The sequence below is a fragment of the Rosa rugosa genome, chromosome 7, assembly GCF_958449725.1.
Source record: "Rosa rugosa chromosome 7, drRosRugo1.1, whole genome shotgun sequence".
Taxonomy (NCBI): Eukaryota; Viridiplantae; Streptophyta; class Magnoliopsida; order Rosales; family Rosaceae; genus Rosa; species Rosa rugosa.
In genome coordinates, this window is record NC_084826.1 from 10,804,724 (window position 1) to 10,830,097 (window position 25,374).

Below are 25,374 nucleotides of genomic sequence, written 5' to 3' on the forward strand. Positions count from 1 at the left end.
AAATCCGGTCACCGGCCGCCGGATTCCGGCCAACTTTCGCCGGAATCCGGTCACCGGCTGCCGCCCACCGGAATTTGCTGAAATCTCACTGGAAAGTTTTTTTGCCCCCAATAGACATCTATTGCCTCCCAATAGACGACTATCAACCATGTATTGCCCCCCAATAGACGACTATCAGCCATGTATTGCCCCCCAATAGACGACTATCAACCATGTATTGCCCCCCAATAGACGACTATCAGCCATGTATTGCCCCCCAATAGACGACCATCAGCCATGTATTGCCCCCCAATAGACGTCTATTACCCCCCAATAGGACTTTCAGTTGCCAAAATGAGAACTAATCTCCCTAAATTTAGACAAATAAAACTTTGATTACAGAAAAAAACAAGGAGATTACATAAATTCAAAACGTCTATTGCCCCCCAATAGCCGTCTATTGCCCTCCAATAGAGGGGTAATAGACGTCAATTAGAGAGCAATAGACATTCAAAACTTTTTTTTTTCCTTTTTCCTTTCCTTCTGTCCTGTTACTTAAAAAAAAAAAAAAAAAAAAACTAGAAATTGATTTGGGCACCTAGAGAAAAGCTCTGGGCACCCAATCACCTTTCTCCTCTGCCACAGCCTGGGTCGAGCACCGGCGGCGTCCAGGAGGCCATCGAAGACGTCGTGTGGTCGTCGTTGTCAGCGCCGGCCGAGCTTGGGCGAGCTGCAGCAGAATCCGAGCAAAAGTCGACCAGCACCAGCGAGGCAGTTGGACGCGGTCGAGCTCACCGGCGAGTTGCACGGAATCTGGGGCGTTGCAGCAGTTGGACGCGGTCGTTGTCAGAGCGACAGCGGTTGGACGCTGTCGAGCTCCCCTGCGAGTTGCAGCAGAACCTGGGCGAGAGGTCGAACCTCGCCGGAGTTGGAGATCCGGGAGCGATGAGAGAGAGAGAGACGGAGAGAGAGAGCAGATCGGAGAGGAATGAGAGAGAGAGAGAGAGCAGGTCGGAGAGCGATGAGAGGGAGAGAGAGAGAGAGAGAGAGAGCAAACGGAGAGGGATGAGAGAGAGAGAGAGAGAGAGTTCAGATCGTGGAGAGAGGAGAGAGACATAGAGGCACGATGTAAATTCATTAATTAGCTTAGGGTGAAATTGTCATTTTGTTTTAAAATGGGCAAGTGAGAACAAAAATCTCTTGCTGGGGTAAGTGGGATAATTTTCCCTCATTTTGGGGCTTTGGGTCAAGGACCCATTAAGTTATGGGTGAGGCTATTTCCACCCTATCAAATGCTTTGTTCACCCTACAATTAAATTTTTATATGAAATTTCTAATTTCACCCTCAAATAATTTTAAAAAGAAAAAAAGATATTACCATTGAAAATGTGAAATCGGAAACGAAAAAAGAAAAAGAAAATTAGCACACCATCAACCCCATGGCCATGCCTTCTAGTTTCTTTTTACTCTTTTTTCTTTTTTTCTTTTTCTTTTCTCTATTTTCTCCCTTCATCAACTATTATAACAGTTGGACCTAATCTCTCTCTCCTCGAGAACCCTAAAGGCCGGACTTTTTCCGATCTAAGAATTCATTCTCGTCTGGCGGCGTCCGGACTCCGGGCTGGCCTCTGGCCTCGCCGCTGTCATGGGGACTGCTGCCGGACGGGTAATTGATGGCTATTGCTCAAGGGGTTCCATCAGATGAGTTTGCTTGGGGCTTGTCGGAGGGTTTGGCTGGGATGGTGTGTGGTGGTGGTCGTTCAAATGGGAGCGGAGATCTAGCTTTGATGACTGTTTTTCTTGATCGACGGCGCCAAGGAGCAGACTCGATGGCGGTGTGTGGCAGGAGACCGGGATCGGGGTTTAGGCTTTTCTCTGCGGTGGTGTTGCGACGATCTGGATTGGTTTGGTTTTCTCTATGCGTGGGTTGCAACGTCGGGGCCTGTGGGGGTGTGGGTCGCAGGCAGTGGGACAGCTGCGGAGGGGATCGAGGCGGTGCCGGTCATGGCGGCGTGCGGCTGAGGGAGCTTCGCTTTGACTGTTGTGAACGACGGGAGAGCAGATGGTGTTGGTGGACTGGACCGGACCAACTGAATGGGCCTTGGGTGGACTTGTTGTGGTGGCTGCCCTAGTTGGGCTTTGAGTTTTGGGCTAGGACTTTGGCCCTAGTGCATTAATTATGTATTAGCTTAGTCTTTTACAATAAAGTTCCTGTTAGGAAGCTAATGCACGTTATGTGCACTCTATGTATCTCTAGCGCCTCTGGAGTAGTACCAAAGGAGGATCTCCGCTATGTCTACGTCCATGACATGTCTAATGAGTGGGTCTATTTCTATGTATCACTGTGGGTACTACCACTATCTTCTTGTCTGTCTGTACATGGCAGCGGAAGGGTATGTAACGGCCTATTCTAGCTTTAGATGAATATATCTATCAGCACCCGGATTTGGGTTTGGTTCAAAAAAAAAAAAAAAAAACTATTATAACATAGAATTAAACACGAGTTACATGAAGTAGAACAAAATATACTAATCAACAATGCTTTTCACTTGTTGCTATAGCTTGAAAATTTAGTCTAATTATTTGTTTGGTTGGATAGCGATGAAGAACCTAAGATGATAATTTTTTTTTTTTGGTATAGAAAGCTGTTATGATAATTCATAATTAAGATGTCTGTTGGGTAAAGTTTTAATTAAAACAAAATTGATTTCTCATTTTCATTGTTTTTTGTTAATAATTGTTGTTAAGGACAATTTTGGGATTTAAAGAAATTTTTTTGTTATAGGGTGAACAAAGTATTTAGTAAGGTGGAAATAGACGCACCCTTAAGTTATTTGATTCTTACTATTGATAATATTTGTTCTTGCATGTGATTAAGATTAGGGAGAACAATGTTCTTTGTTTTGTTTTTGTTTTTTTACTTTTCATTGCGGCGCATTGCCGCATTCATTGTATTTGATGAAATGTCATCAAGAATTTAGTTCGTATAATGGTTTGTATTAGTATAAAATTTTCATTGCTATGTGATTTATTGGCTCCCTATTCTAGAGGTACATTATTTAATGTTATAGCTGTAAGGTATGTTTAATCAGTGTTCTAAAAATCGGTCTGGGTGGCTGCCTAGGCGCTAGGCGCAGACTGACCGCCCCGATTTTGGGCAAGGCGACAAGGGAAATCAGCTTGTATTTCGACGGGAGCCTAGACGGAGTAGGCGGGCGTTTTGGCGGTCCAGGCGGTGAATTGGGCGCTAGGCGGTGCGCATTTGTTCACTTTCTCTCTCTTCTCGAGGCTCGACGGCTCGACTTTCTCTCTCTAGTCTGTCCTCTGAGTCCTCTTGACTCTCTCTGATTTCTCCTATGAGTCCTCTCACCATCACTCTCTCTCCTCAACTCTGATCCTTCATTCTCTCTCTCCTCGACGACTTCGATCTGTCCCTCACTCCCTCCAAACATCATCTTAGAGCATCTTTAGCAGACTCTCTATTTTGGCTTCTTAGCTATTTTGGAGAGCATGTTTACCTTTTTATCTATTTTAGCAGCTGCACCAGACTCCTAAGTGACTCTCAATTATAACTTTTAGCTATCTCGCTCCTAAATATAGAGAGCGAGATGAGGCTCTCTATAATTTAAAACATTAATTGTAAGTTATTTTATGCAATTTATAAATACATTTAAACTATTTAATCTTCATTTAAAAAATAATATAAATTCAAACCTAGCTAAAATAGAGAGCACTGATGCAGATGTATTTCTAAAGTGACTAGCTAAAATGAATTTTTAGCTATTTTGGCTAAAATTTGACTCAAAAATGACTAGCATTGCTAAAAATGCTCTAATCAAACATCCATCACTTCCATTTCCCTCAAAAAAAAAAAAAGAATTCTAAGATACAAATGTTAAACATTTACTGAACTTGGGAAAATTAAATCATTAGGAATAGTCAATGAAAATGTATATCAAGTCAAGTTTAGGTGAGATATATATATCTGTACGTACAGATCCACTTGCAAATAAAAGGGGTTCAGTAAGGCCAACATAGAAAACGTTTTATTGATGTCATGCATCATATGTTTAGTATTAGAATTTGAAAGAAGCAAGATGGATCACAAATCACAATATATATCTTTGCGTTGGCAACTGGCTAAGCGGATGTAAAGTATTGCCCATATAAGAAGTAAACATGCATCATTGCAATGACACCTGTATTATTTAAAGACTACTTCGACCAATTATTCATACAAAAATTGTATAGGATAGATAGCACAGCAATCATATATACCATCTACAATCATTTAAAATTGAATATGACATATTGACATGCCCCCGCCCCAATTATGGAGGTTATTAATCTCTGGTATATAATTCACAGAAAATTAATATTGAAGATACAGACATATCTAGCTACCTAGCTTCATCCACAGTCTATTGATTTAAAATACTGAATCAACTAGCTAGTATTGAATATTTTGGGCAATTGATCCGCATCATACAAGTTATCATCTTTGTTTATATTTGTAGGCAGTATGAACCTACAAAACCAGTGCGTGTTCTGCATGTTAATGATGATGTAATAGCTAGCTTTGCTGTTCATTTTTTCTCGATCGAGCATGGAAAATGTGTATAGCTTAACTATATGATTTTGCTCGTTAGAGATACCACAACTGTATATATATATATATATATATATATATATATACTGAAAGTTAATCAAGTACAAATTCAACCAAAACTTTGATAAAGAAATAAACCAATCTACTAAGTCAGCAGTAAATGAACACCTTCCATGATTGTTTGAAATTGAATGCATAAAATATCAGTTTTTCTGATTGACCAATAATTGGTCTTTAGACTTGATTTGCCTTTCAACTTCCCTTCTTTCCAAAACAAAATGATTAAATGAATAAAGTAAATACCATATGCAATGACAAGTGTGGACGCTCATTGATTAACACCGGCCGTATGTTAGCATTGTCGTGCTCATCTCATTGATTAACACCGACCCGATGTAGAATTAACAAATTTCTGATTTATTGAAAAATTAAAATATTTTAATATAAAATTATAATAAAAGATAATATTTTATTAAAAATTACAAATTTATTTTCTTTATTATATATACCAAAACACAGTATTAAATTTCATTTTTAATCTTTTCATTCATTGTTAAACCTTAACTCTTTCTTTCTTAGCAATCATCATCTTCAATCGTTCTTATGTTGTGTGCCAACAACTTTTATGCCTCAAAATATATCATGATGAAGTCTGAAAACACCAACTTGGAGCCTGAAAATGAGATAATCGCATTTTTATTTTAATGTTTCTTTGTTTATGAGACTGATTGACAAAGACTTCATGAGACTAATTGACTGAGAGAGACGAGAATGAAACCAAAAAGAACTGAGAAAGACGCGGAGGAAGCCAAATAGAAGAAAAAAATTCAGTTAAATCCTGCATTGGAAAAGTGTATTTTGGGTACTGCAAATGGGTGAACAAAGTAAACTTGCAATTAAAAAAATATATGTAGGGTGAGAAGAGAATTAGGATGAACAAAGTAGTTAGTAGGATGATCCCCATTTATTTATCAAATAATGTGTTTGCAAATATTATTATTTCGCTTGTTAGAAATATCCAGATTCAAAATGGAACTAGAGGAGGACACTATAATATGGTGAGTTTAGTATTGTTTAAACCAAGCTATTCATGAAATATTTTTTGATGATAGTGCGAAAGAGTGAATCAGACCATCCTACTCCTATATATGCTGGCTTTTGTCCTTACTGGTGATCAGTTTAACTGGGTCATCGTTGGATGGAGCATGATTCCAGAAGGATCCAGATTAATGGATCCAAAACTAGACATCCTAGGTCGCAACCATATTCTCAAAACAAAATTTAGTACCATATTCAGAAACTTGCTTAATTTTCTCAAAAAAAAAAAAAAATATATATATATATATATATATATATATATATATATATATATATATATATATATATATATGAAAAAATAGAGTTGTAAGCAAGTTTTTTTCCTAATAACTCCTTAGTTATTTAGACTGTTTTTTTCTCCCAAATTAGCCATCACAGTTTCTCACGGCATTTTAGCTAAGTATGTTCCACACGCATCATATCATATACCTCCCTGGCTAGAATTAATGTTTGATTTTGATTAGATCAGACATCAGAACATAATATAGAGATTATCATGCATGGTTGGCATCCACTAGCTTTGGACAATTAACCAGTCACCATTAGTCAGTCTAGTTTTCTAAACAAGGGTGTGTATGGAATTAGGAAAATTTGTAAGGGATAATTTGGACCTGAAAGGGTAGAGTAAGGTGGTGGCAAAACTGGAAATTTCTCGACAAATAGAGGGAGTCCACAAAATACAACATCCTGTTCAACTTTTTCAGCCCTTCAGAATTTCCTGCTTTCTTTCCTGTTACCTTCGATCTCCTCCTCCTCCTCATTTTATTGTTTACTTTAATGGAATTTTTTAAATTAACCGAACGTGATTAAGATGAAAAAAATAATTGAGTTAGCCATTAAAAAATTCAGAAACTCGTGGGAATTAAGCCAATCTTTGCCTATATAAACCCGCCTCTGCCTCTCTCATTCCTCCTCCCACTCCATCATTTCTTCAACACCTTTAAGCAAAGAGCATTGCTTTCTCTCTTCAGAGTTCTCTTCTTGCAAGGAAGAAACTCTCTTTCAGTTTCTTTCTTTCTCTCCCTTATCGGGTAGTCACATTCTAATCTGGTGAGTTTCATGGTCATAGAAATGTTATTGCATTTCCAGTACTCCTTATTATGAAGATTTGGGTTTTGATCATACCAGATTGGCATGATCATCTTTTTCTTCTTCATCCAAATAAAATATCATTGTTTTTAGTTCTTCTTGGAAAGACCCTTCAATGAGTAGTACCTGCTCCCTAAAGTTATGATACACTGTAGAAAGTGCTTCATAAAACACATGAACTTTGTTTACACTTACTTTGATTGTAGCTTTAGGCAGTAATCTATGTGCTTACATAAAGTAAGCACATCTTTTAAGTTATTAGGTGAACATACATTAGAGTTTAGATAACACCAATCAAAGCCATTGGTCCACCTCTTCTTGATTCAGTTTATACTAGAGGTTGTGGATTGTCCATTCAGAAACTAGGAAAGCCTTATCCTACCTAGCTTCCTGGTGCTGGCCTCAGAATCAGTTTGTCCCCCTGTGCATACCCTTTTCCTCTTTTGGTGGTAATCTGAGTCAATAAGGGCCACTAATTACTTCTGCAATGAAAAAAAATCAGTTTCAGCCTCAAAAGAAACTTAATATAAGCTTGTTTGGATTAAAGCTATCATGCAACTTGGTATTCACTTCTTTTTGCCATCTTCTGAAGGTTTTCTGATCAAATGGAGTTCCATGAAGACCGTTACAGGCAGGCTCAGAGGCCAAAATATGATTGTCTTCTATTTGGTAAGACTTTTCCTTATGGTAATTTTCATGTCAAATTCTGAAAATACCTTGGAAAGTTCCATCTTAACCACTTGTTTGAACTTATTTGCAGATCTAGATGATACCCTTTATCCCCTAAGTACTGGTGTTGCTACTGCTTGCCGCAATAACATAGAAGGTAACTAATTTTGTTAACTATATTTATTTTCTACTAATGCATATATTTGACCTCCCTATGTTCTTTTTTATTGTAGATTATATGGTTGAAAAGCTTGGCATTGAGAGGAGCATCATCCCTGAATTGGGTAACCTGCTGTACAAGAATTATGGAACTACAATGGCTGGACTTAGGGTACTGTTTGATATTCCCCCCCCCCTCCCATCTTCTTTTGGAATTTGTTTTTTTTAATTGCTAAGAAGCTCATTAATGAAATACGTATTTTGGGTTTTCTTCCTTGCAGGCAATTGGCTATGACTTTGACTATGATGAATACCACAGGTGAGAAAAGCCTTTCTATTTGATCATTCTTTGGCATATTCTTGGCTTTTTTGGTCCTGAAGTGTTATTAACCTATGGATTTTCTATGCAACAGTTTTGTCCATGGTAGATTACCTTATGAGAACATCAAACCAGACCCTGTTTTGAGGAGTCTTTTGCTCAACCTGCCTTACAGGAAAATTGTAAGCACCTAGTCATTTACTTAATATCCTAGTAAGGCCAAAGGTTTAAACTTTCTTCTAATTGATTCTGTTTTCTATGTGGAACAGATATTCACAAATGCAGACAAGGTCCATGCTGCTAAAGCACTAAGCAGGCTTGGTTTAGAAGATTGCTTTGAGGGAATTATCTGCTTTGAGACCCTCAACCCTATTCACAAAAGCACTGTTTCTGATGATGAAGATGACATTGAGTTTGTGGGATTAAGCACTGCTCAAATTCCTGCCACCACAACAACTACTAGTAGCTCTGAGATTTTTGACATCATTGCCCATTTTGCTCAAGCAAACCCCTCTTCAAAATTACCCAAAACCCCAATTGTGTGCAAGCCATCCGAAGCTGCCATAGAAAAAGCCCTCGAGATAGCCCACATTAACCCTCAGAGAACAGTAAGTTATATATTTCTCTCTCATGGTTTTACTTGAATATCATTTACCACACTACCATATTTACTAATGTTTTTAAATTTTGGATGGTTCAGCTGTTCTTTGAAGATAGTGTCAGGAACATACAAGCTGGCAAAAGAGTGGGTCTTCACACTGTGCTGGTAAGTCACTGGAAACTTTATAATTTTTATACCACAAATTATTGGCATAATTAGATAGGATAGGACTACAGATAACATATAGAATCAAGGATTTGGTCACTAACTGATGGTTTTAATTTTATTAAATGTACAGGTTGGCACATCACAGAGAGTTAAAGGTGCTGACTTTGCACTAGAAAGCATCCACAATCTGAGGGAAGCACTGCCAGAGCTTTGGGAAGCTGATAGGAAATCTGAAGTTGGTTACCCGGGAAAAGTAGCGGTGGAAACTTCAGTCACAGCTTAGAGTATTAATTTGTGCCAACATGCACTAGTTTCTTTGAGAACAAAAAAAAAAAATCATGTTTTTGGGGTCTCAATCCCCATTTGTCTATTTATAATAAAGATATATAATTCATCTTTGATTTTAATTCTAATATACATGCTTGAGAGTAGTCCAGATTTACCAAGTAATTAGTCTGGATTTACTAATGGATGGGATAGTTTACGAGAGGAGCACAAATTGCTAATGGATCTAACTCGATAAAATCTGACAAGGGACTTCACAACAAAAATACTCATCATGAAAATGACGATATGAGATTTAGGATTGATTATTTTGAGTATAGAATTGCTAAAGCATGAGTTTAGAGTTATGTTTTTTGATGAAACTGAATGGAACATTCAATATTTTTCTTTAGACTATTAACGTGGACGTTTCTTTGACGTCTATCTCACTCCTTTGCCTCGATCAATGGAAGCATAGGCCAAAGCAGTTATAATTATTAGAATCTAACTTCATGATAATCACGCGATGTATATAATAACAAAAAGTTTAGTTGTATGTAAATAACTCGACAATTGTATCGAAAGGGACACACATGCGTATCTACATTTGATAATTCAAGTGCGTGGCATAATTGATCCGCTAGAAGCAGTGTGAAAACGATATGTCCTAGATCACAGGTGATTATCATATGTAGTTTGATATTTTAAGCTTATTGATGACAATGAAATGTGGAGTCATTAGACACTACTAGACACCTGGGTTGACATCATTGACTAAAAATCACATGAAGTTTCTTGAATTAACTAATAACTTCAAAGAAAATTGCAATAGGTTTTGTGTTGTTTAGTGAGAGTAGTGTGTGTGAATAGCATTCATTTTCTTCACATAGCCTTGATTAGTTGGGTAGTTGGGAAAGAAACCGGTTTAAAGAATTTCCGTGGCTACAATTAGAAATGAGTCTTCTAGAGTGACACCAAAATTTTAATACTCTATATTCTGAAACCGTTAGATTAGTTAATGTTGTGGTTGTGATTTGTGAAGCACCTAACAAATTAATCCAACTACATTGTAATGACTAGAGTTATGTGCATTATGAGCCGTGCAAGCAGATCGAGCTTCTGAGCTGTGGACATGTATTTTTGCCAAGCAAATAGAATCCATAAAGCAGAAAGATACATTATGTCATAATCAAGTGGTAAAGAGTTGAGAGAATTTAAACTCACACAGTAACTGAGTCACAAAAATTTGAAACTGTCAGAGATAAGGTTTTAGGTGATAGGCAAAGAATGAACCAGCAAAGGTTTTAGCTTTTCTCCTTCTATACAAGCTCTGGTTCAAGAATTTGGGGTTGCATTTTTCATTTTTGTGGGTATATGGAAATTGGTCCGTACAACTAAGGTCTGATCATCAAAGATGGCAACGGTGGCAGCTGGACCACGTGTCCAGTTGGTGATATCAGATCATTACAATAAGTTCCGTCAGTGTCATAAATGTAGTCGGGTCGCATTTCCACAAAGGTCGAGTCTTTCTTCTTATAAGTATTCCAGTTCATTGTTCTCTGCTTCATCTTTATCTTTGAGTCTTGAAAAGAGGGTGAGGAAGGGTTTTAGGAGAGGAGTGGCTATAACGGCGATGGCGGATTCGGGTACAAGCACAGTCCTTGTCACTGGAGCTGGTGGTAGAACTGGTACCTTTTTTTTTCTCATTCTCTCTTGGTCTTGGTTGTGTTGAATTGTTAAAAGATTGAATCTTTTTTATATTAATTGTTAAAGTCAAGATGGGTTCAGTTGTTTATGTGGTTTTGCACTGAAATTTACATTATTTATTTTTTTTTATTTTTTTGCTGGGTTATTGATGCTGAGTCAGTGAGTCAATAGATTAAAGAGCTCTGTTCTTGTTTGTAGCTGCAATAGAAAATGGTTATTTAGGGGTGAAATTTGAAGTGGACCAATTACATTCATGAAGTCCAACAGTGTAGGAGTAGAAACTAGAAAGAGAGATGCAATTAGGTGGTTGTGTGGAGAAGCATGTGTGATTGCAAGTTTGGCTGACAAATGCAATTAGGACTGATATGAAGTCATTTTCTGAATTGTGTATATTTTGAGGTGTTGCTCAGATCTATGTCCATGAAAGTGGGAGGGGACCTTTTTTTTTTTTTTTTTTTTTTATGTTAAGGAAGAGATTGCGAGTGTAATGTGTTGTTGGTTGATTTTCACAGGCCAGATAGTTTATAAGAAGTTGAAGGAGAGGTCTGATCAGTATGTTGCTAGAGGTCTGGTTAGAACAGAAGAGAGCAAAGCTAAAATTGGTGGATCAGATGATCTTTATGTTGGAGATATAACAGATGCCGACAGCGTTGTACCTGCGATCCAAGGTATCGATGCCCTCGTGATCCTTACGAGTGCTGTGCCAAAGATGAAACCTGGTTATAATCCAAGCAAGGGTGGGAGGCCCGAGTTCTACTTTGAAGATGGCCAGTATCCTGAACAGGTAATTTTTCAACCATTGTTATGATTAGAATCTTGGTAAGTAGGAAGTCGTTGTAACAGTTGTTTTTGTAACCATTGTTTATCCTCCTTGTTTTAATACATGGTTTTGCTTCTTAGGTTGATTGGCTTGGACAGAAAAACCAAATTGATGCTGGTAGATTTTTTTATCCTTCTTTCCACTTGTTATTTGAACATGGTTTGTTCTAGCATTATGTCAATTTTGATTATGTATAATGATTCTTAACAGCTAAGGCTGCGGGAGTGAAGCAAATTGTATTGGTTGGGTCTATGGGTGGAACTGATTTGAGTAACCCCCTTAACAGCTTGGGTAATGGAAATATCTTGGTTAGTAATCCCTGTCTACATTTGAATTACCTCCTTTTCTGGTAGCTGTCAAGCACTCAAGCCTAATATTTGTGGAAATGAAATTTCATCCTGCTTATATTATAATTAAAAAAGTATGATCCAAATGTCTGCTAAACAGGTTTGGAAGAGGAAGGCAGAGGAGTACTTGGCTGACTCTGGTATTCCATACACAATCATAAGGTTGGTCCAGTTGTAATCCTCAAGCACAGTATTCTTAGTTGGTGGATCTTATAATGTCATTGGCTGGTTTTTCTTATAATCATGTGTCTTAATGGCAGCAAACCTCGCAACTGAAAAAGTAGTAAGCCTGAGCATTGGTACCTACTTTGCTTTGACTTTTATACTCTAATTTTCAACAAAAGATGTTAGAGAACTTCTGAAACGCCCACAGAATACATTGTTCTTGTGGTCCCTCATAGCTTAGGGTACTGAAGCTTAGTTGCTCGAACCAAATACAAAAATCTAGATTCAGTTTCCTTTCAAGTTTTACTGTGATATAATTACAACTTTTGGATATGAGCATACCAGTCAAGTGTATTCAAATCACCACATTTTGGTAGCTGGTAATGATGGATACCAGTCACTACATGATCATTTATTCGCGTAATTCTCTTTGACTAGCCAATTAACTTGGAGCTTTATGGCTGATCAGGGCTGGAGGCTTGCAAGACAAAGAAGGTGGTATCCGTGAACTTCTTATTGGGAAAGATGACGAGCTTCTGAAGACAGAGACAAGAACCATTGCTAGGGCTGACGTCGCAGAAGTCTGCGTTCAGGTATATATGTGCTGTCAAAATGAACAATTTCCTAATTTCCTGGGAAGCCGTCCATTTTTGGTCACTGGTGGAGTGGTGGTGCATTCTACTGATTTGCTTACTTTTTTATGACCCTTTATTTTGATCAGGCATTGCAATTTGAGGAGGCCAAAAACAAGGCATTTGATTTAGCCTCAAAGCCTGAGGGAACCGGAACACCTACCAAAGATTTCAAGGCTCTCTTTTCCCAGATCACCACTCGTTTTTGATTTACTGCTGTCCCAATTTCTGCCTCAAGTGTTATGTTAAAACATCTCATTTCCATCTTGTTGTAATGCCTGCAAACAAGATTTGAGATTTACTCTTGTGGGGAAAGAAGAGCAATAACTAGTATATGAGCATGTCTATGGCAGTGAAGCAATCTTAGAGTTGTATTCAAGGGGTTTCATCCCCTAGCTTATAAAAGGGTACATCTTTATTGGGTGCTCTCAACTTCTAATAATCTAGGTTTGATGTATGACTACCCTTCTTGATAATGGGAGCTATGCTAGTTTTACAAGGAAATTTGGTTTTCCCCCTGCTTATTTATATTGTTCATATCAAAAGCCTGTGTCCAATTTGGGTTAAAAAAAACATCACCAATTGATTGCGAATATATGATACTATGATAATTTCTACACAAGATGACAAGAAGACCATACAAATGAAAGAGTTTTTATAAACAAACGGTCCCAGAATTTTGGGTCATTCGACCCTTTAGTTCCCAATATTCTAAAACTATCCCATTGTTTTAGAGTGTTGAGAACCGGTGTAAAATTGACCCAAATTTTAGGAACTGTTTGTATCATTTACTCAAAATGAAATCGTTCAAATGTAGCTATTGAAGGTTATTACTTTTTTTACTTGAACACACGAAACGACGTCGTCCTCGCGAACCTATAAATAAAGTTAGCTCCACTTCTCAAACGCAGCTGAAAATGGCGGTTGTACTTAACTACCATCAACCTCTGGGTTTAGCTGTTCAGCCCCAATCCCAAAACCCTAACTTCAATTCCCGCAAAATTTACCGAACCCAACTCAATACCTTGAATTCTCGACGGCGCCGAGTAATCAATTGCTCGAATGGAGACTCAGACTCCGACCCAAACAGTCCACAAGGTACTTACTACACTTGTCACTCACTCCCCAAAAACCCCAACTTCAATTTCAGCAACAAATTGAAATCGTTCAAGTTGGATTGTGTATCAGATAAGGAAGTGAACAGTTTGGGAGTCAAAGCCGCGTTGTCGATGCTCAAATTCTACAAAAGTAAGCTTCTTTTTGTTTCTGTGAAAAAACTGGGAATGGTGGGTTTAAGCAAGTTGTTACTAAAATTGTTGCAATTTTGGTGTGAAAAAAAACAGGGGAGATTTCGCCTTTGATGCCGAAAAGTTGCCGGTACGTACCGACTTGCAGTGAGTACTCGATGGAAGCTTACAAGAGATATGGGGTTGCAAAAGGTACAGTCTTGACTGCTTGGCGTCTCTGCCGCTGCAATCCCCTAGGTAATTTCTTGTTCTTGATTTTCTTGTATTTGATTTTGGGTCTTTTGTGTTTATTTGAATTCGGTTGTTTTTTTTTTGCAGGTGGTTCTGGTTATGATCCTCCTCGATGGTTCAATGAGACAAATATGCCTGAAGAATAACACAATCCCATTTGTTGTTCTGCTATGAAATTCTGGTGTCTGTTATAAGCATTGTGTGCCATAGTCATACATGGTTGAAATTAAATTCAAAATGATTGCATAAAGATGAGCCTAGATTGCATTATTTTATAGGCAGAAGAATGATTATATATAGTCACTACTGTCTAATCCATGATATATATATATATATATATATATATATGGTATAAGGATTGGTGCTAATGTGGTACCAAATCAAAGGAATAAAGGATGAATGATTATATTGGCAAATATCAGTTGGTGGGTCTCATTGTGCAATGAAGAAGCACCTTTGCTTCAGGATGACTAGTGAACTATATAATCAAAAGGGATGCTTTCATAACACACAAGCAGGTATTAAACAAACTCGAAGAAAAGGAAAAATTATATTTTATCTAAGCTGAAATCAGAATACCCCTAGTGGAGTAAATGTACATCACTACTACTATCAACTAGTGAAGAGAAGTGTTGTCTGATAATTCTGAAAGATGTCTACAAAGGAACATCAAAGCAGTACTCTATGACAGTGTTACAATAATCAAAATCAACGATCGAAACCAGCTACCACATTTACCTGCCAAATTATCAATGAAGCAATCGACTTATGAAGAGCATAAATCGATTAACACAAGTACCTTGACTCAACCCGGTATCCCCTTGAAAAGCTAAGAAGCAGATTACAAGCACTAATAATGTGGCTTTCAAGCTCCTTACGAAGGTTTCCAAGCAGAAATGGCAAATATGGTCCGTCCCTTCCATCCCTGCAACAGCCAGCGCCCATCTTCATCGATAACAAAATCCTTGTGGTAACTAGATTTCACTTTCCGAGCCGCCAGCTTCACAAGTTCTCTGTCGAAAGGTATTTGCACAAACCCAGCCCTCAAGTTGCGGACCTGCCACTGCTTGTAGGATTCTGGCCTTTCCACTCTTTCCCATCCCTCACAAGCTATAACATTCAAAGCCTCCCTGCCAATTATCTCTTTCTCAATCACCATCCTCTCCCGATCCTCGCGGGGTACAACTGTTTCGAGCATGTCAAACATTGAAGAAAAATGAAATAAAGCCTCTCGGAACCTGGTGACAAAAAAGGGGGCATTGTATGCTCCATTAATAACTCCATGGATGAAAATGTCTGGATTAGTTCTCCTTATCAGATTAAGAACCCTATTTCGAGCACTGTCCACAGCCACACTTTCATCAAGCAAGTTCTTACCCCGATACAAACAGTTCACAACAAGAAACTCATCCCTTCCAATTTTTAGTTCCTCAAGTGTAATGTTTTCCCATTTCTTTGCAATAGCATTGTACTCAAATGGCACGTGGAACGTCTCAGCATAAGCTGCCAAGCGACGTCCTGTTTCCTCTACTCCTTCAGCTGGCCGGAATCCTGGTTGTGGAAATTCAATTCCAGTAATCCGAAGCTTTGGGGGTCCACCCTCCCTCATTGCGATCCTCTGAATAAGGGTAGGCCATTGGAAACCATAATGGATACCAAAATCTATGACATGGAGTCTCATCGCTTTTTGTGATGAAGTCATTATGGTCTTGTTTGAGACAAAATTAGATATCTTAGTAAATGGACATGCAGCAAGGAAAAGATGGTAAGCTTTCAAGACATCAGCAGCAGGTGTTCTTTTGCTAACAAAGCCTTTATAGATCTGGCTACCAGTACCAGCCAAGCGAGCCTCGAGGCCATCAGCAAAGCAATGAGCCAGTCTCTGAGCCCCATCTCCAAAAGGCGAAGAATGCAGCCTCACCTTCTTCAGCAGCTCATTTGCAGTCCTATGATCATCAGCTGCAACTGCTTGTGCAACAGTAATAAGGAGACTTCTCAAATCCACAACATCCTTTTTGTTACCACTTTGTTTCTTACCACGACCTTTTCCTCCATTTGATCCTTTGGATTTCTCTTTCTGAGGCACACTTTTGATCATTCCATTCTGCAACTGCTCCCGTTTGGATATTAAGTGCTCTTTACCCTCCCCTAAGCTACAAAGCAAAATCTTATCAAACATCTCTGATCGCAGAGTAGATTCAGTAGAAACTGCCGCTTGCTTGCTACTCCTATTTTCTTCCACATCCTCATCATCCTCCCTATACGGATTCTTCCTCCCCCTTGGACCACCGGGAGAACACTCCCCTTCATCCTTTTTCTCCGGTTTAACAACTTCCTCATCAGTCCTAACCTTCAAAGCTTGAGCCGACAACCAATTCACATCAAGATCAACAACCAAATTAGTCTCACCAGGAAGAAACCTACTAGCCTCTTCAACCCCCTTATTGAACTGCCAAACAGATCGAGTCTCAGTACTGAAATCAGGGACGTGAAGACTGCTACTAGGAGATTCCACCAGCCCATCCAGGCTACTGACCATAGTTGAAGAGCCATACGATGAATGGGAAATGTTATAAGGTGGAAGACCTTGAAATTGAGACATATATCCACCTGGACTTTGAATCCAGGTACCATCACTGAAATAGCTACCACTGTTACTACTACTAGTAATATAGCTGCTGCCACTTCCAGAGAAACCACTGTTACTACTACTAGAAGTAATATAGTTGCTGCTGTTTCCCGAGAAACCATCATCTGGGATCTCACCATATGGAACTGAAAAATCATGGTTTACTTCTGGGGAAGGGGGATATTTCTTTCCAAGGACATCATAGAATGACTTCTCGGCTGCTTGAAGTTCCAAAGACTCTTGAAGCATGCAAGTCTTATCCTCCATGTCTTCTTCCATAAGCATCTGGTTAATGTATTTCAAGACTTCATCTGAAAAGTCACAATCTTCCTCCTCATGACTCAAGCTCGAGACAGACGATAAATCATTTGGGGTTAGATCGGGTCTAGGGTAATTGAATTCCCTATAATCGCTACCTAAGAAAGGATGACTACTAAATGGGGATTGGGGCACAATGTTCTGATGTGAAAGAATGGAAAAAGGTCGGTTGCTTAATCGAACTCCATTTAAAGAATCAGAGAAACTCCGCAGACGCGGATCCATTGTCATCGACTGTGTAATCTCAACAGACAAATCCCAAATCCAACTCCAAATCCCAGTACAGTTTTTCAAAAGCAGCAGAATTTCCTTGCAAATTAGATTCCTCCTTCAACCCTATAAAAACCATTAAAATACAAGAATGAAAATCAAAACCTCCCCAAGCAGATCTCAAAACATGGCCCCTTCAGAGATGCACAAGCAATCGAGTCTTAAACTAAATTTAATTATGAACTTCCAACTCTATAGTATCCACAGAAAAACGCCAAATCCAAAAGCACTTGGCATCTTCATCAAAAGCAAAAGAATTTCCTTCCAAATTTAGTTTCCTTCTTCAACCCATTACAATACGATTCAAAAACCAATAAAATTTTCTTCACCCAAGGAAAAGACTAAAAATTTCATAACATAATCAGAGAAAGAAACTGAATTTATCTATAAAATCTAAAGGGCATTATCTATTTCAATTTGAAGGTCAACTATATAAACAAAGAAAACTTTAACAATAAGACAACAACACAGAAATGCTCAGGAACAGAACCTCAAACATAGTAAAAGCTCTCACCTTTGAGTTGCCTGAGCTCACTGAGAGAGAGAGTCAGAACAGCTTCATCTAAATGGAACTCAGAGGAGGTCTCGTGGTTTTTTAAGGTTGTGTTTACCGGGTTATTGGACGAAAGACAGCCGTTGATTTAGGGACCGTTCCAATGTCACCGCTTATAGCCGGTCGTTTTCCAACTGACCTTTTTTTTTTTTTTTTTGGGGGTCAATTCTCCCACTGAATCGACCTCTTTCTCTTCTCCCACTAACTATTATGGTCGTCTGGACTTCAACCCCCATCCCACGTGGACACGTACTTTGTCTGTTGCAAGACAATCTCACTCTTCCTTTTTATTTTTGTCTGAAACATTGAACCTCAGTCATTGATTTGGATCTTCTCTCACTTTCACGGTTTCACGGGCCATGGTTTTGACTTTTGAGTCTGATGGAATTCCACCTTCACTTGTTTCGGTAGTTTGTCCATGTATTGCTAATTTGCTATGGTATTTTCTTTACTGTTGTGAGGATAACCATAAATTTTTGGGTCAAGTAGACAAGTCATAGATTTCAAACTATGATGAGGAATTTGCATTTTAGGACAACCTTTTATATATAGATAGATATCTTTGTTAGCACGTTCTACTTACTATCACTCAGTGAAGTCTATATTACTCACCCTTTAGAAATATGCCTCCATAAAACTTTAAAATCAAGTATGTAACTTTGTTGATTTTAGTGGGAATCCCAATCCTTCACCTTTACAAAATGTAGTAGAGACATAGATCAATGAGAGAATCCCATTCATTCTCAAAATGTTACAGAATCACTCAGAAATGGAAATGAGTAAGAAAGAAGGAAGGAAAAAGAATAAGAACATAAGAGGGCGGGCATATTTGCGAAAGCAGTAAAGGACCACCAATCCAAGAATGAAACTGTGAGAAGGAAATCAAAAAGCAGAGAGGACCACCAAATTATGATTCAGATTGAGAGTGAAAAACGTGTCCATCGCGTTTGAAAGTTGACTCATTCTTTTGGGCTTTGTTTTCCACCAACAATGCAATGAAAAAAAACCAAACTTTGAAGAATGGTGTTTGATGGTCATTGGTCAAAAACATGTTTGGCCATTACTATCTTTTTCCATGCCAATGCATTTCATCGACCAAATACATAGGACTTTGTTTTTAGTAGAAATCGAATCCTCTCCAAATCTGGAATTCAAGGCAAAATCTAATATTTAATCATGGATCTTACAAGGTTGTGCTTATATTAAGAGCTGACCTGACCTAACCTAATACTTAATGCCATAGATGATTCTGGTTACAATGAGCCTTAAAAAACTTGGCAAACCCCAGTTGATCACATGCCTCTAACATAATCCACCAACGAGAAGCTCACATATGTAATTCTACACATGATTTGGTAGTACAGATTTGTAATCCATGTGTTCAGTACAGTAATTGTACATCTTGATTAAGAGGATTGACAAAATTGACTTGCTGGAGAATAAAATCTCTGACAGAGAATCCAACAATTGGTAATATGATGTGCTGCATGTGATGTGCTCATTTCCTGGTACATGTTATCAATAACACTTTCATCGCAAGAAAGAAAAAAAGAAAAAGAAGACAACAGATGTGAAAATTCAACCAGGGGATCAAAAGTGAATCAACTGTGAGCATATTCTTGTTGCAGAAACAATCATTTACATAACACACAAGACTGTTAAACTGGGAAAGAAAAGCTGGCTTGGCATCTAGTGAATCGAGTGAAAGTAGCATATTACATTAGGGTCATTTACATGACAATTTTTCTATCTGTCAGCTTTACATACAATTTACGAAATCGCGAGATTGCAAATTCTTAAGTTAAGCTTTATTTACCTGCTACATCCCCGTTCTCAGGCTGCTGCTCTGAGCTGCTGCTTGGCTTGCCGCTGAGACCAGTAGGCATGGGCGGCTAGGACTCTGTCCAAAAGCTCCTGAGGAACAGGTTCTCCTCTCCTTTGCTGAGGTGAGATCCTTGCTGTGTGCACCAATGTTTTCCACTTGTCCTGCACCATTCCCATTTTCCACATTTGCTTAAAAATTCTACATTTCCCAACTGCTTTGAGACCAAAGCCAATATTAAGGGTGCACATGGTGTTTAACTATTCAAACTTGACAAAGCCTTGATCCCAACTAGAAGAAGTTAAGAAAAGACTTGGTATATTCACAGCCAGAAATCTAATTCGATACAATTTGATATCTTATGCCATCTTCCTATATGTTACATAAAAATAATAGAAACGAGGATGAAAGAAGATATAAAAAAATAGCTTAAAATTTAATAGGCGATGAAAGCGAATTTTTGTTGGTATAATTTACAAACCATTCAGGAAGTTTTGCCGAAAAATTATTGAAAAAAATAAAAAACATTTCTACTCTGTAAATTAAATAGAACGCTCACCTTCAAATCCACATAAGTTCGATGTTTTGCATTATCAAAAGCACGCATTTTAACATCACGCCACCTGGAAAGCAAGAAAGTAGACGCGTTGTACGACTAAATATTCATCAACCCTAGCAAAAAGGACAATAAGCAAACCAACCTTCCTGTTCCAAGTTTCTCAACAGCCTGAACCAATGCTTCTACTTCTGAAACAGAGAAAGGTCTCCTCATCCGGCGCTGTACATATGCTGGATGCCCAGATCTCCTATGAAAAGGAACCACAGCCAGTGGCTTTGCGTTAATTGGTGGAACTGCAACCAGAGCTTGGGATGCTGGTGGGGTTTTGTCAATTGAAGTACTAGCAAGAGAGGGCACTGCATTCAAGTCTTTGTCAACACAGCTACCCAAATTGGTTACTGGAGGATTCAGGGAGACATTTGAAGTCCCTGGTCGTGAGACCAAAGATGCAGAATGCCTGAAAACAGAACATAATGCCATATATATGAGCTTCAACAGAGGGTAAAGAACTACTACATGATTGTTCATTTCATTAGCTACTTATAATATCATTACCTGGTTAACTCTTGAGTTCTGCCAGAAACAGAGGAAGGATCATTGCCGCATTGAGAATGCATAAGCTTTGAATGTTTGGGCTCCAAGGTAAAACCCAAATTGTCAAGCTTGTCATCATGCGAAATCCCAGTCTGAAGTAATGTTTTGTTGTCATCTCTGACCTTCTTTCCCTGAACCAGGATCCCAACATGTAATCCCTCTCCAAGTATAGAAGTTACTGCCTCCATTACTGTCCTCTACACAAAAATTATCTATCAGATTTATCACCAATTAAATTGGAATATAATAATATGACTTCCCAATTCCCAACATAATCAAGAGAATAACAATCTATGCAAGAAATGGAAAGAAAATGCCTCACGATTCTTCATACTGGTGTCGCAAAAGTACAAACCCAGGAAAAATATGCCACAACCAGTAATTTATGAGCCCGTGACCTCAGGGAGAACACATACCTTCAATGAACCAACAGTCGCAGTTGTAGGAATTTCAAAGAAAAGTTCGGGAACTTTGAAGGATTTAATACTCAGCCTCACTGATTAACAAAAGGAAGTGTGTAAGAAACTTCAGAGTAAACGACAAATATGAAGAAAGACTGCACTCGAGGTCCTCACAGACACTCTTACCATTACGATCATTGGACTTGGAAGGTTCTCGACCTGTTGTTGAGGATGACCGTCCAATTGCTGCATGTAAGAGCTGGATTATTCCAACCAAACTTGAACATATACCTAAAACCTAAAGCCTAAGTGCAAATGAAGAGAGTATATACGATACGAAAAGTAGACAGCAATCATCCTCGAACCTGCGTTGCAGTTGCTACCGTCTTCTCTCTTGTCAGGTGAACTACATATGTTTTCACAGTTACAGCCTCTATCAGACGTAGTAAATGGCCTCCGGTTAAAGAAATTTCTCTTCTTAAAAGGATAAATCTTCTGTGATCTTTGATGTGCGTAACAAGGTCTCCCATTACGGTAAACTTGCTTTATTTTCCCATCTAAAGGCATTAATTCAACATCAAAGCTATTATATATCATAAAGAACATAACTGTCTAGAAAGGTGTGATCAATACACTAGAAGTATGCTAGTGAAAGAGGGTTCCATGGAACCTAACAGACTAATCATAGCACCTGTACTGTACCTTACTTAAAACAACAGTGAATTGTAAAGCCAATTACCAGTTCTATGATAACCCCCAATCTTCATATCTGGAGCTATTCTCCGGTGCTTGGATGCTGACAGATTCTTTATTTTCCTATCACCAACAGGTGTGTGCTCAAACTCCTCTACTATGGTACAGGGTTCGACATACCCAACAGAATTTTCGTCATCATCTCTACTAACTACTTTAACACAATGGCAGGGGAAAGAACCATGAATTTTGCATTCCCCTGAAAAAGGAACCTTTACAACATGTTCAGAACTGACCAATTCAGGAGGCTTTCCTTCCATTTCTAGCAAATCTTCTGAACAGACTAAAACATTGGCTTTTCCATCCTTTACACTTGTATCCTTTGATGGTTCAGCCTCTAGTTTCCTCTTTAGTACAACATGTGCTTTCTCTTCCTCTTCAATATAATCCCCAGATAAGAAACAGTCACTGATTACTTTGTTAGAATAGCTTCCACAAGAAGAACTGCTATCAACTGTACCCAACTTTTTAGCAAAACAAACCTTCCCCGAGTGATCATTACTTTTTGATGTCCCGCTCATCTCAAAACTAAAGTTTTCTTGTGGATGTGAAAACTGATTCAGAGTATGACTTTGCCCTTGCACCCCACAGGCACGGAAAGAGGCTTCTTCATCACAGCTTCCCCACTCACAAGGTTCTTCCTTCAATGAGTTTCCTTTATTTTGTTGCTTCCTTATGGTATCATCAAACGTGTAATGAGGAACCTTTCCACTAGAAGCATTACTAGGTAGAGGTTTTTCACTCTCCAATAGTTTACCAGCTACGCTAGCCAAAATCTCAAACGCATGAATCTGGTTGCCTTCAAGTTTCTTCCTGATAGGTCCCTTTCCCTAAACCAAGGATGACAGAATGAGATCAGGAGTAACTACTTACGCACAAAAGAAAAGTTACCACGCAACCATAAGATGGATCATGGGAGCTTTTATTTACCCTAGCTGATCTAGAAGCTCGAGGAACCTCAGGCACTTGGTAGCCATTGAAGCCATAATCCACCCTCCTCTGTGGTACCATATCTCAGAGATTCATCACAAGTAGAAAAAGTCATTAGCTAAACTTAACAAGCTTTCTTTATGTTCCAAGGCCGCCTGAATGAGACCCTGTCAAAAAAATAAATAATTAATCAAACAGATCATGGCCTTTCTTTATATCAAATGATACTCTTTCCATGAATATGATCTTAGTTTTTTCATGCTTTTCAGCAGTTATACCTATTGGTGAAGAAAAACAATTTTTAAAGCAGAATCTAGCTCTGCGGCTAACAAGAGTACAACAACTAGACCAGTTTAATGCAGCAAAGGAAAACTCAAGACACACTGAACAACAGGAGATCATGATCAAAACAAAGTTCCCAAAATTTTCTGCAAAACCAAATGCAGTCTTCCTGATGGATCTTTACCTCTGCAATTTCATTCATCACCCCAACAACTTTTTCATTTCATCAAGAAAACGAGGAAAAAAAAAAACCAATTTACTTTCACATCGTCGAAAGTGTTTACTAAATAGGAATGAAATTTAGCCTAAGGTATCAATAAGCAAACAGAGGAAAATCAAATGCACAGGTGAGTGGAACAGTAAATGTCCAGTGTTAAAACAGACAAGAAGGCTTACAGTTAATTACAGAACCTCAAATTCATCCCATTGTAGAAAACAATATATGCCAACTAGAACCTAGATTGCACCCTTCAATTTCTGCAAAACAAAACAAAAATCACACTTTCTTATGTCACAAAGACCAATTTAAAAATGCATATTAACAATCTATACCATTAATAAAACAACAAGTAAAAAACGTTAAACCCTGGCAGAACAAAGAAACGGCAGATCCCAAACACCTCATGGTCATGGAGACCAGACCTGACTCTCCCATTTGTTTAATCCAGGCCTCCATACAGTTAACTACTTCAAAATCATATATATATATATCTATAAATTCACAAAATGGTGGAATTGGAATTCCACCATTAAAAGTACTTGACATGAAAATGACAGGAGAATTAAAGATCAAAACTTGAAGAAAATTGAAAAGAAACAAAACCAAAAAAAAAAAAAAAAAAAAAACTGAGATTGTATAAACAGAAAATGCAAGAAAATATAATCTGGGTCCTCATTTTTTCATGAACAAGTAAGTACCTTTGATCGATGAACACAGAAATCTCAGCCTGACAAACAAAGAGAATTAAAGTTCTTATTTTTGTTTGGAAGAGGGACCAAAAAAGACAGTGCTTGTTGTAAACTACAAAAAAATAATTCTCACCTATGAAACTGGGTTGTGTCTGATCACCAAAAACCCCCAGAAAAACCACCCAACAAGTTTTCTTAAACCCCCCCCCCCCCCAACTGTTTATAAAGTTTGAACCTCATCCTCATAATTGAGCCAGCCGGTAACTCCTGGGGGGGTTTACCGGTTGCACTAGTTAACAAAACCACTTGGACCAGTTCCTGCGTCTAGGACACATCACTTCTGTATCTGACACGTGTAGGTCTCTCCACTATTGGGGGTTAATCTTATCTCGTTCACAAAAATAGTAAAACCCTCGTTTTGGGTGAAAGAAAAGTTTCCTTGGTCGTCTTATTTTGGGGTAAATTGGAAAATGCAATTGACCGTACCGTACAAATTATCAAATTGTCCCAAACTACCACGTGTATGTGGCAGCAAAATATGTTCATGAAATAATTTGTTTGCCTTAATTGATCAGTTTCTGTGTGTGTCAAATGTTTTCATTTTATTAATCACGATCACGGAGCTACTCTCACTTATAAAAAATTTACTTTAGAATTTAAATACCGCCCCGAACTTTAATAACCCTATCTAGGAGCAAACACTCTGCAATATAGGATTGCGTAAGTGCCCACTTTAGAATTCGTGTCTAGGAATTATAGGTATTACTTTTTGTGAATGTTGGATTGTAGGGACCTTAAATTGTAATGTAGAGTCCAATGAAAGGCATTAATAATGGTTGCAAAAACTATCAAAACCCTTGTGACCATATTCTTGTCTTGATAAAGTTATAGGCATGTCCCTCTTCTCCTTGGGGTTTGTTGGAAAGAAGTTGAGATATGAAAGCTAATTTCTCATCCAATTTTAGCTAGAAAGTGCATATACGATGACTACTTCTCTAATCCCAAAATAAGTACCAACTAAACCAAACCCTACCCACATTACCACATCACAAAGGCATGAGGTTCCCTGACCCCATGAGAAAGAGAGAGAGAGAGAGAGAGAGAGCAAACATAGTAACAAAGGCAAAGAACGATAAGCTAGGAGGGATAAGGGTGGGGGTGATTTAGTTTGTGGTCAGAGAGAAAGTAGATAAGGGAGGACCAAGTGAAAAAAATGTCTGAAAATGTGACTGAAAGCAATGCAGGAGCCA

The 25,374-nt window shown here is 38.4% G+C and overlaps 5 protein-coding genes across 9 annotated transcripts; 3 read left to right on the forward strand and 2 right to left on the reverse strand.

The window, feature by feature from the left end:
* The first annotated feature begins 6,578 nt into the window (after positions 1-6,578).
* On the forward strand, positions 6,579-9,092 carry LOC133720869 (uncharacterized). Of its 2 annotated transcripts, none has more exons than XM_062147346.1 (9): positions 6,579-6,736; positions 7,368-7,444; positions 7,536-7,601; positions 7,678-7,775; positions 7,885-7,922; positions 8,017-8,104; positions 8,192-8,530; positions 8,623-8,688; positions 8,822-9,092. In XM_062147346.1, the coding sequence occupies exons 2-9, from the start codon at positions 7,381-7,383 to the stop codon at positions 8,972-8,974; spliced, it is 912 nt and encodes a 303-aa protein (XP_062003330.1). In that variant the 5' UTR covers positions 6,579-6,736; positions 7,368-7,380; the 3' UTR covers positions 8,975-9,092. The 2 variants fall into 2 exon arrangements, with proteins under 2 accessions (XP_062003330.1, XP_062003331.1); XM_062147347.1 differs by lacking the exon at positions 6,579-6,736 and adding an exon at positions 6,823-7,224.
* A 1,151-nt stretch (positions 9,093-10,243) lies between these two features.
* LOC133723890 (uncharacterized protein At5g02240) lies at positions 10,244-13,130 on the forward strand. The gene is made up of 7 exons (XM_062150759.1): positions 10,244-10,643; positions 11,175-11,446; positions 11,563-11,599; positions 11,693-11,790; positions 11,930-11,991; positions 12,464-12,587; positions 12,716-13,130. The coding sequence occupies exons 1-7, from the start codon at positions 10,370-10,372 to the stop codon at positions 12,833-12,835; spliced, it is 987 nt and encodes a 328-aa protein (XP_062006743.1). The 5' UTR covers positions 10,244-10,369; the 3' UTR covers positions 12,836-13,130.
* Positions 13,131-13,519: 389 nt separating this feature from the next.
* LOC133723891 (UPF0161 protein At3g09310) lies at positions 13,520-14,452 on the forward strand. Its single transcript, XM_062150760.1, has 4 exons — positions 13,520-13,724; positions 13,815-13,874; positions 13,970-14,110; positions 14,192-14,452. Exons 1-4 carry the CDS (start codon positions 13,544-13,546, stop codon positions 14,248-14,250), a joined length of 441 nt encoding a protein of 146 aa, XP_062006744.1. The 5' UTR covers positions 13,520-13,543; the 3' UTR covers positions 14,251-14,452.
* A 151-nt stretch (positions 14,453-14,603) lies between these two features.
* Positions 14,604-17,980, reverse strand: LOC133723889 (scarecrow-like protein 9). The gene is made up of 2 exons (XM_062150758.1): positions 17,836-17,980; positions 14,604-17,387 (listed from the first exon to the last, which is right to left on the reverse strand). Exon 2 carries the CDS (start codon positions 17,280-17,282, stop codon positions 14,979-14,981), a length of 2,304 nt encoding a protein of 767 aa, XP_062006742.1. The 5' UTR covers positions 17,283-17,387; positions 17,836-17,980; the 3' UTR covers positions 14,604-14,978.
* A 1,039-nt stretch (positions 17,981-19,019) lies between these two features.
* Positions 19,020-24,357, reverse strand: LOC133721427 (telomere repeat-binding protein 5-like). 4 transcript variants are annotated; one of them, XM_062148044.1, is made up of 13 exons: positions 24,258-24,357; positions 24,134-24,162; positions 23,612-23,692; positions 22,934-23,100; positions 21,990-22,833; positions 21,616-21,807; positions 21,437-21,496; positions 21,266-21,345; positions 20,811-21,046; positions 20,398-20,712; positions 20,256-20,319; positions 19,691-19,860; positions 19,020-19,379 (listed from the first exon to the last, which is right to left on the reverse strand). In XM_062148044.1, exons 4-12 carry the CDS (start codon positions 23,012-23,014, stop codon positions 19,708-19,710), a joined length of 2,025 nt encoding a protein of 674 aa, XP_062004028.1. In that variant the 5' UTR covers positions 23,015-23,100; positions 23,612-23,692; positions 24,134-24,162; positions 24,258-24,357; the 3' UTR covers positions 19,020-19,379; positions 19,691-19,707. The 4 variants fall into 4 exon arrangements, with proteins under 4 accessions (XP_062004028.1, XP_062004030.1, XP_062004027.1 ...); XM_062148046.1 differs by lacking the exon at positions 19,020-19,379 and having other exon boundaries at positions 19,446-19,860; positions 23,627-23,692; XM_062148043.1 differs by lacking the exon at positions 19,020-19,379 and having other exon boundaries at positions 19,446-19,860.
* Positions 24,358-25,374: the final 1,017 nt, after the last annotated feature.

Coding starts and splice junctions, on each gene's coding strand:
- LOC133720869 (XM_062147346.1), top strand. CDS start 7,381: ATGGAGTTCCATGAAGACCGTTACAGGCAGGCTCAGAGGCCAAAATAT. Junction 7,923..8,016: donor GACTATGATGAATACCACAG/GTGAGAAAAGCC, acceptor TCTATGCAACAG/TTTTGTCCATGGTAGATTAC. Junction 8,105..8,191: donor ACCTGCCTTACAGGAAAATT/GTAAGCACCTAG, acceptor TATGTGGAACAG/ATATTCACAAATGCAGACAA.
- LOC133723890 (XM_062150759.1), top strand. CDS start 10,370: ATGGCAACGGTGGCAGCTGGACCACGTGTCCAGTTGGTGATATCAGAT. Junction 11,447..11,562: donor ATGGCCAGTATCCTGAACAG/GTAATTTTTCAA, acceptor TTTGCTTCTTAG/GTTGATTGGCTTGGACAGAA. Junction 12,588..12,715: donor TCGCAGAAGTCTGCGTTCAG/GTATATATGTGC, acceptor TATTTTGATCAG/GCATTGCAATTTGAGGAGGC.
- LOC133723891 (XM_062150760.1), top strand. CDS start 13,544: ATGGCGGTTGTACTTAACTACCATCAACCTCTGGGTTTAGCTGTTCAG. Junction 13,875..13,969: donor GATGCTCAAATTCTACAAAA/GTAAGCTTCTTT, acceptor GAAAAAAAACAG/GGGAGATTTCGCCTTTGATG. Junction 14,111..14,191: donor CTGCCGCTGCAATCCCCTAG/GTAATTTCTTGT, acceptor TTTTTTTTGCAG/GTGGTTCTGGTTATGATCCT.
- LOC133723889 (XM_062150758.1), bottom strand. CDS start 17,282: ATGACAATGGATCCGCGTCTGCGGAGTTTCTCTGATTCTTTAAATGGA.
- LOC133721427 (XM_062148044.1), bottom strand. CDS start 23,014: ATGGTACCACAGAGGAGGGTGGATTATGGCTTCAATGGCTACCAAGTG. Junction 21,808..21,989: donor TGGGGGTTATCATAGAACTG/GTAATTGGCTTT, acceptor TAATGCCTTTAG/ATGGGAAAATAAAGCAAGTT. Junction 21,047..21,265: donor CGACTGTTGGTTCATTGAAG/GTATGTGTTCTC, acceptor ATTTTTGTGTAG/AGGACAGTAATGGAGGCAGT.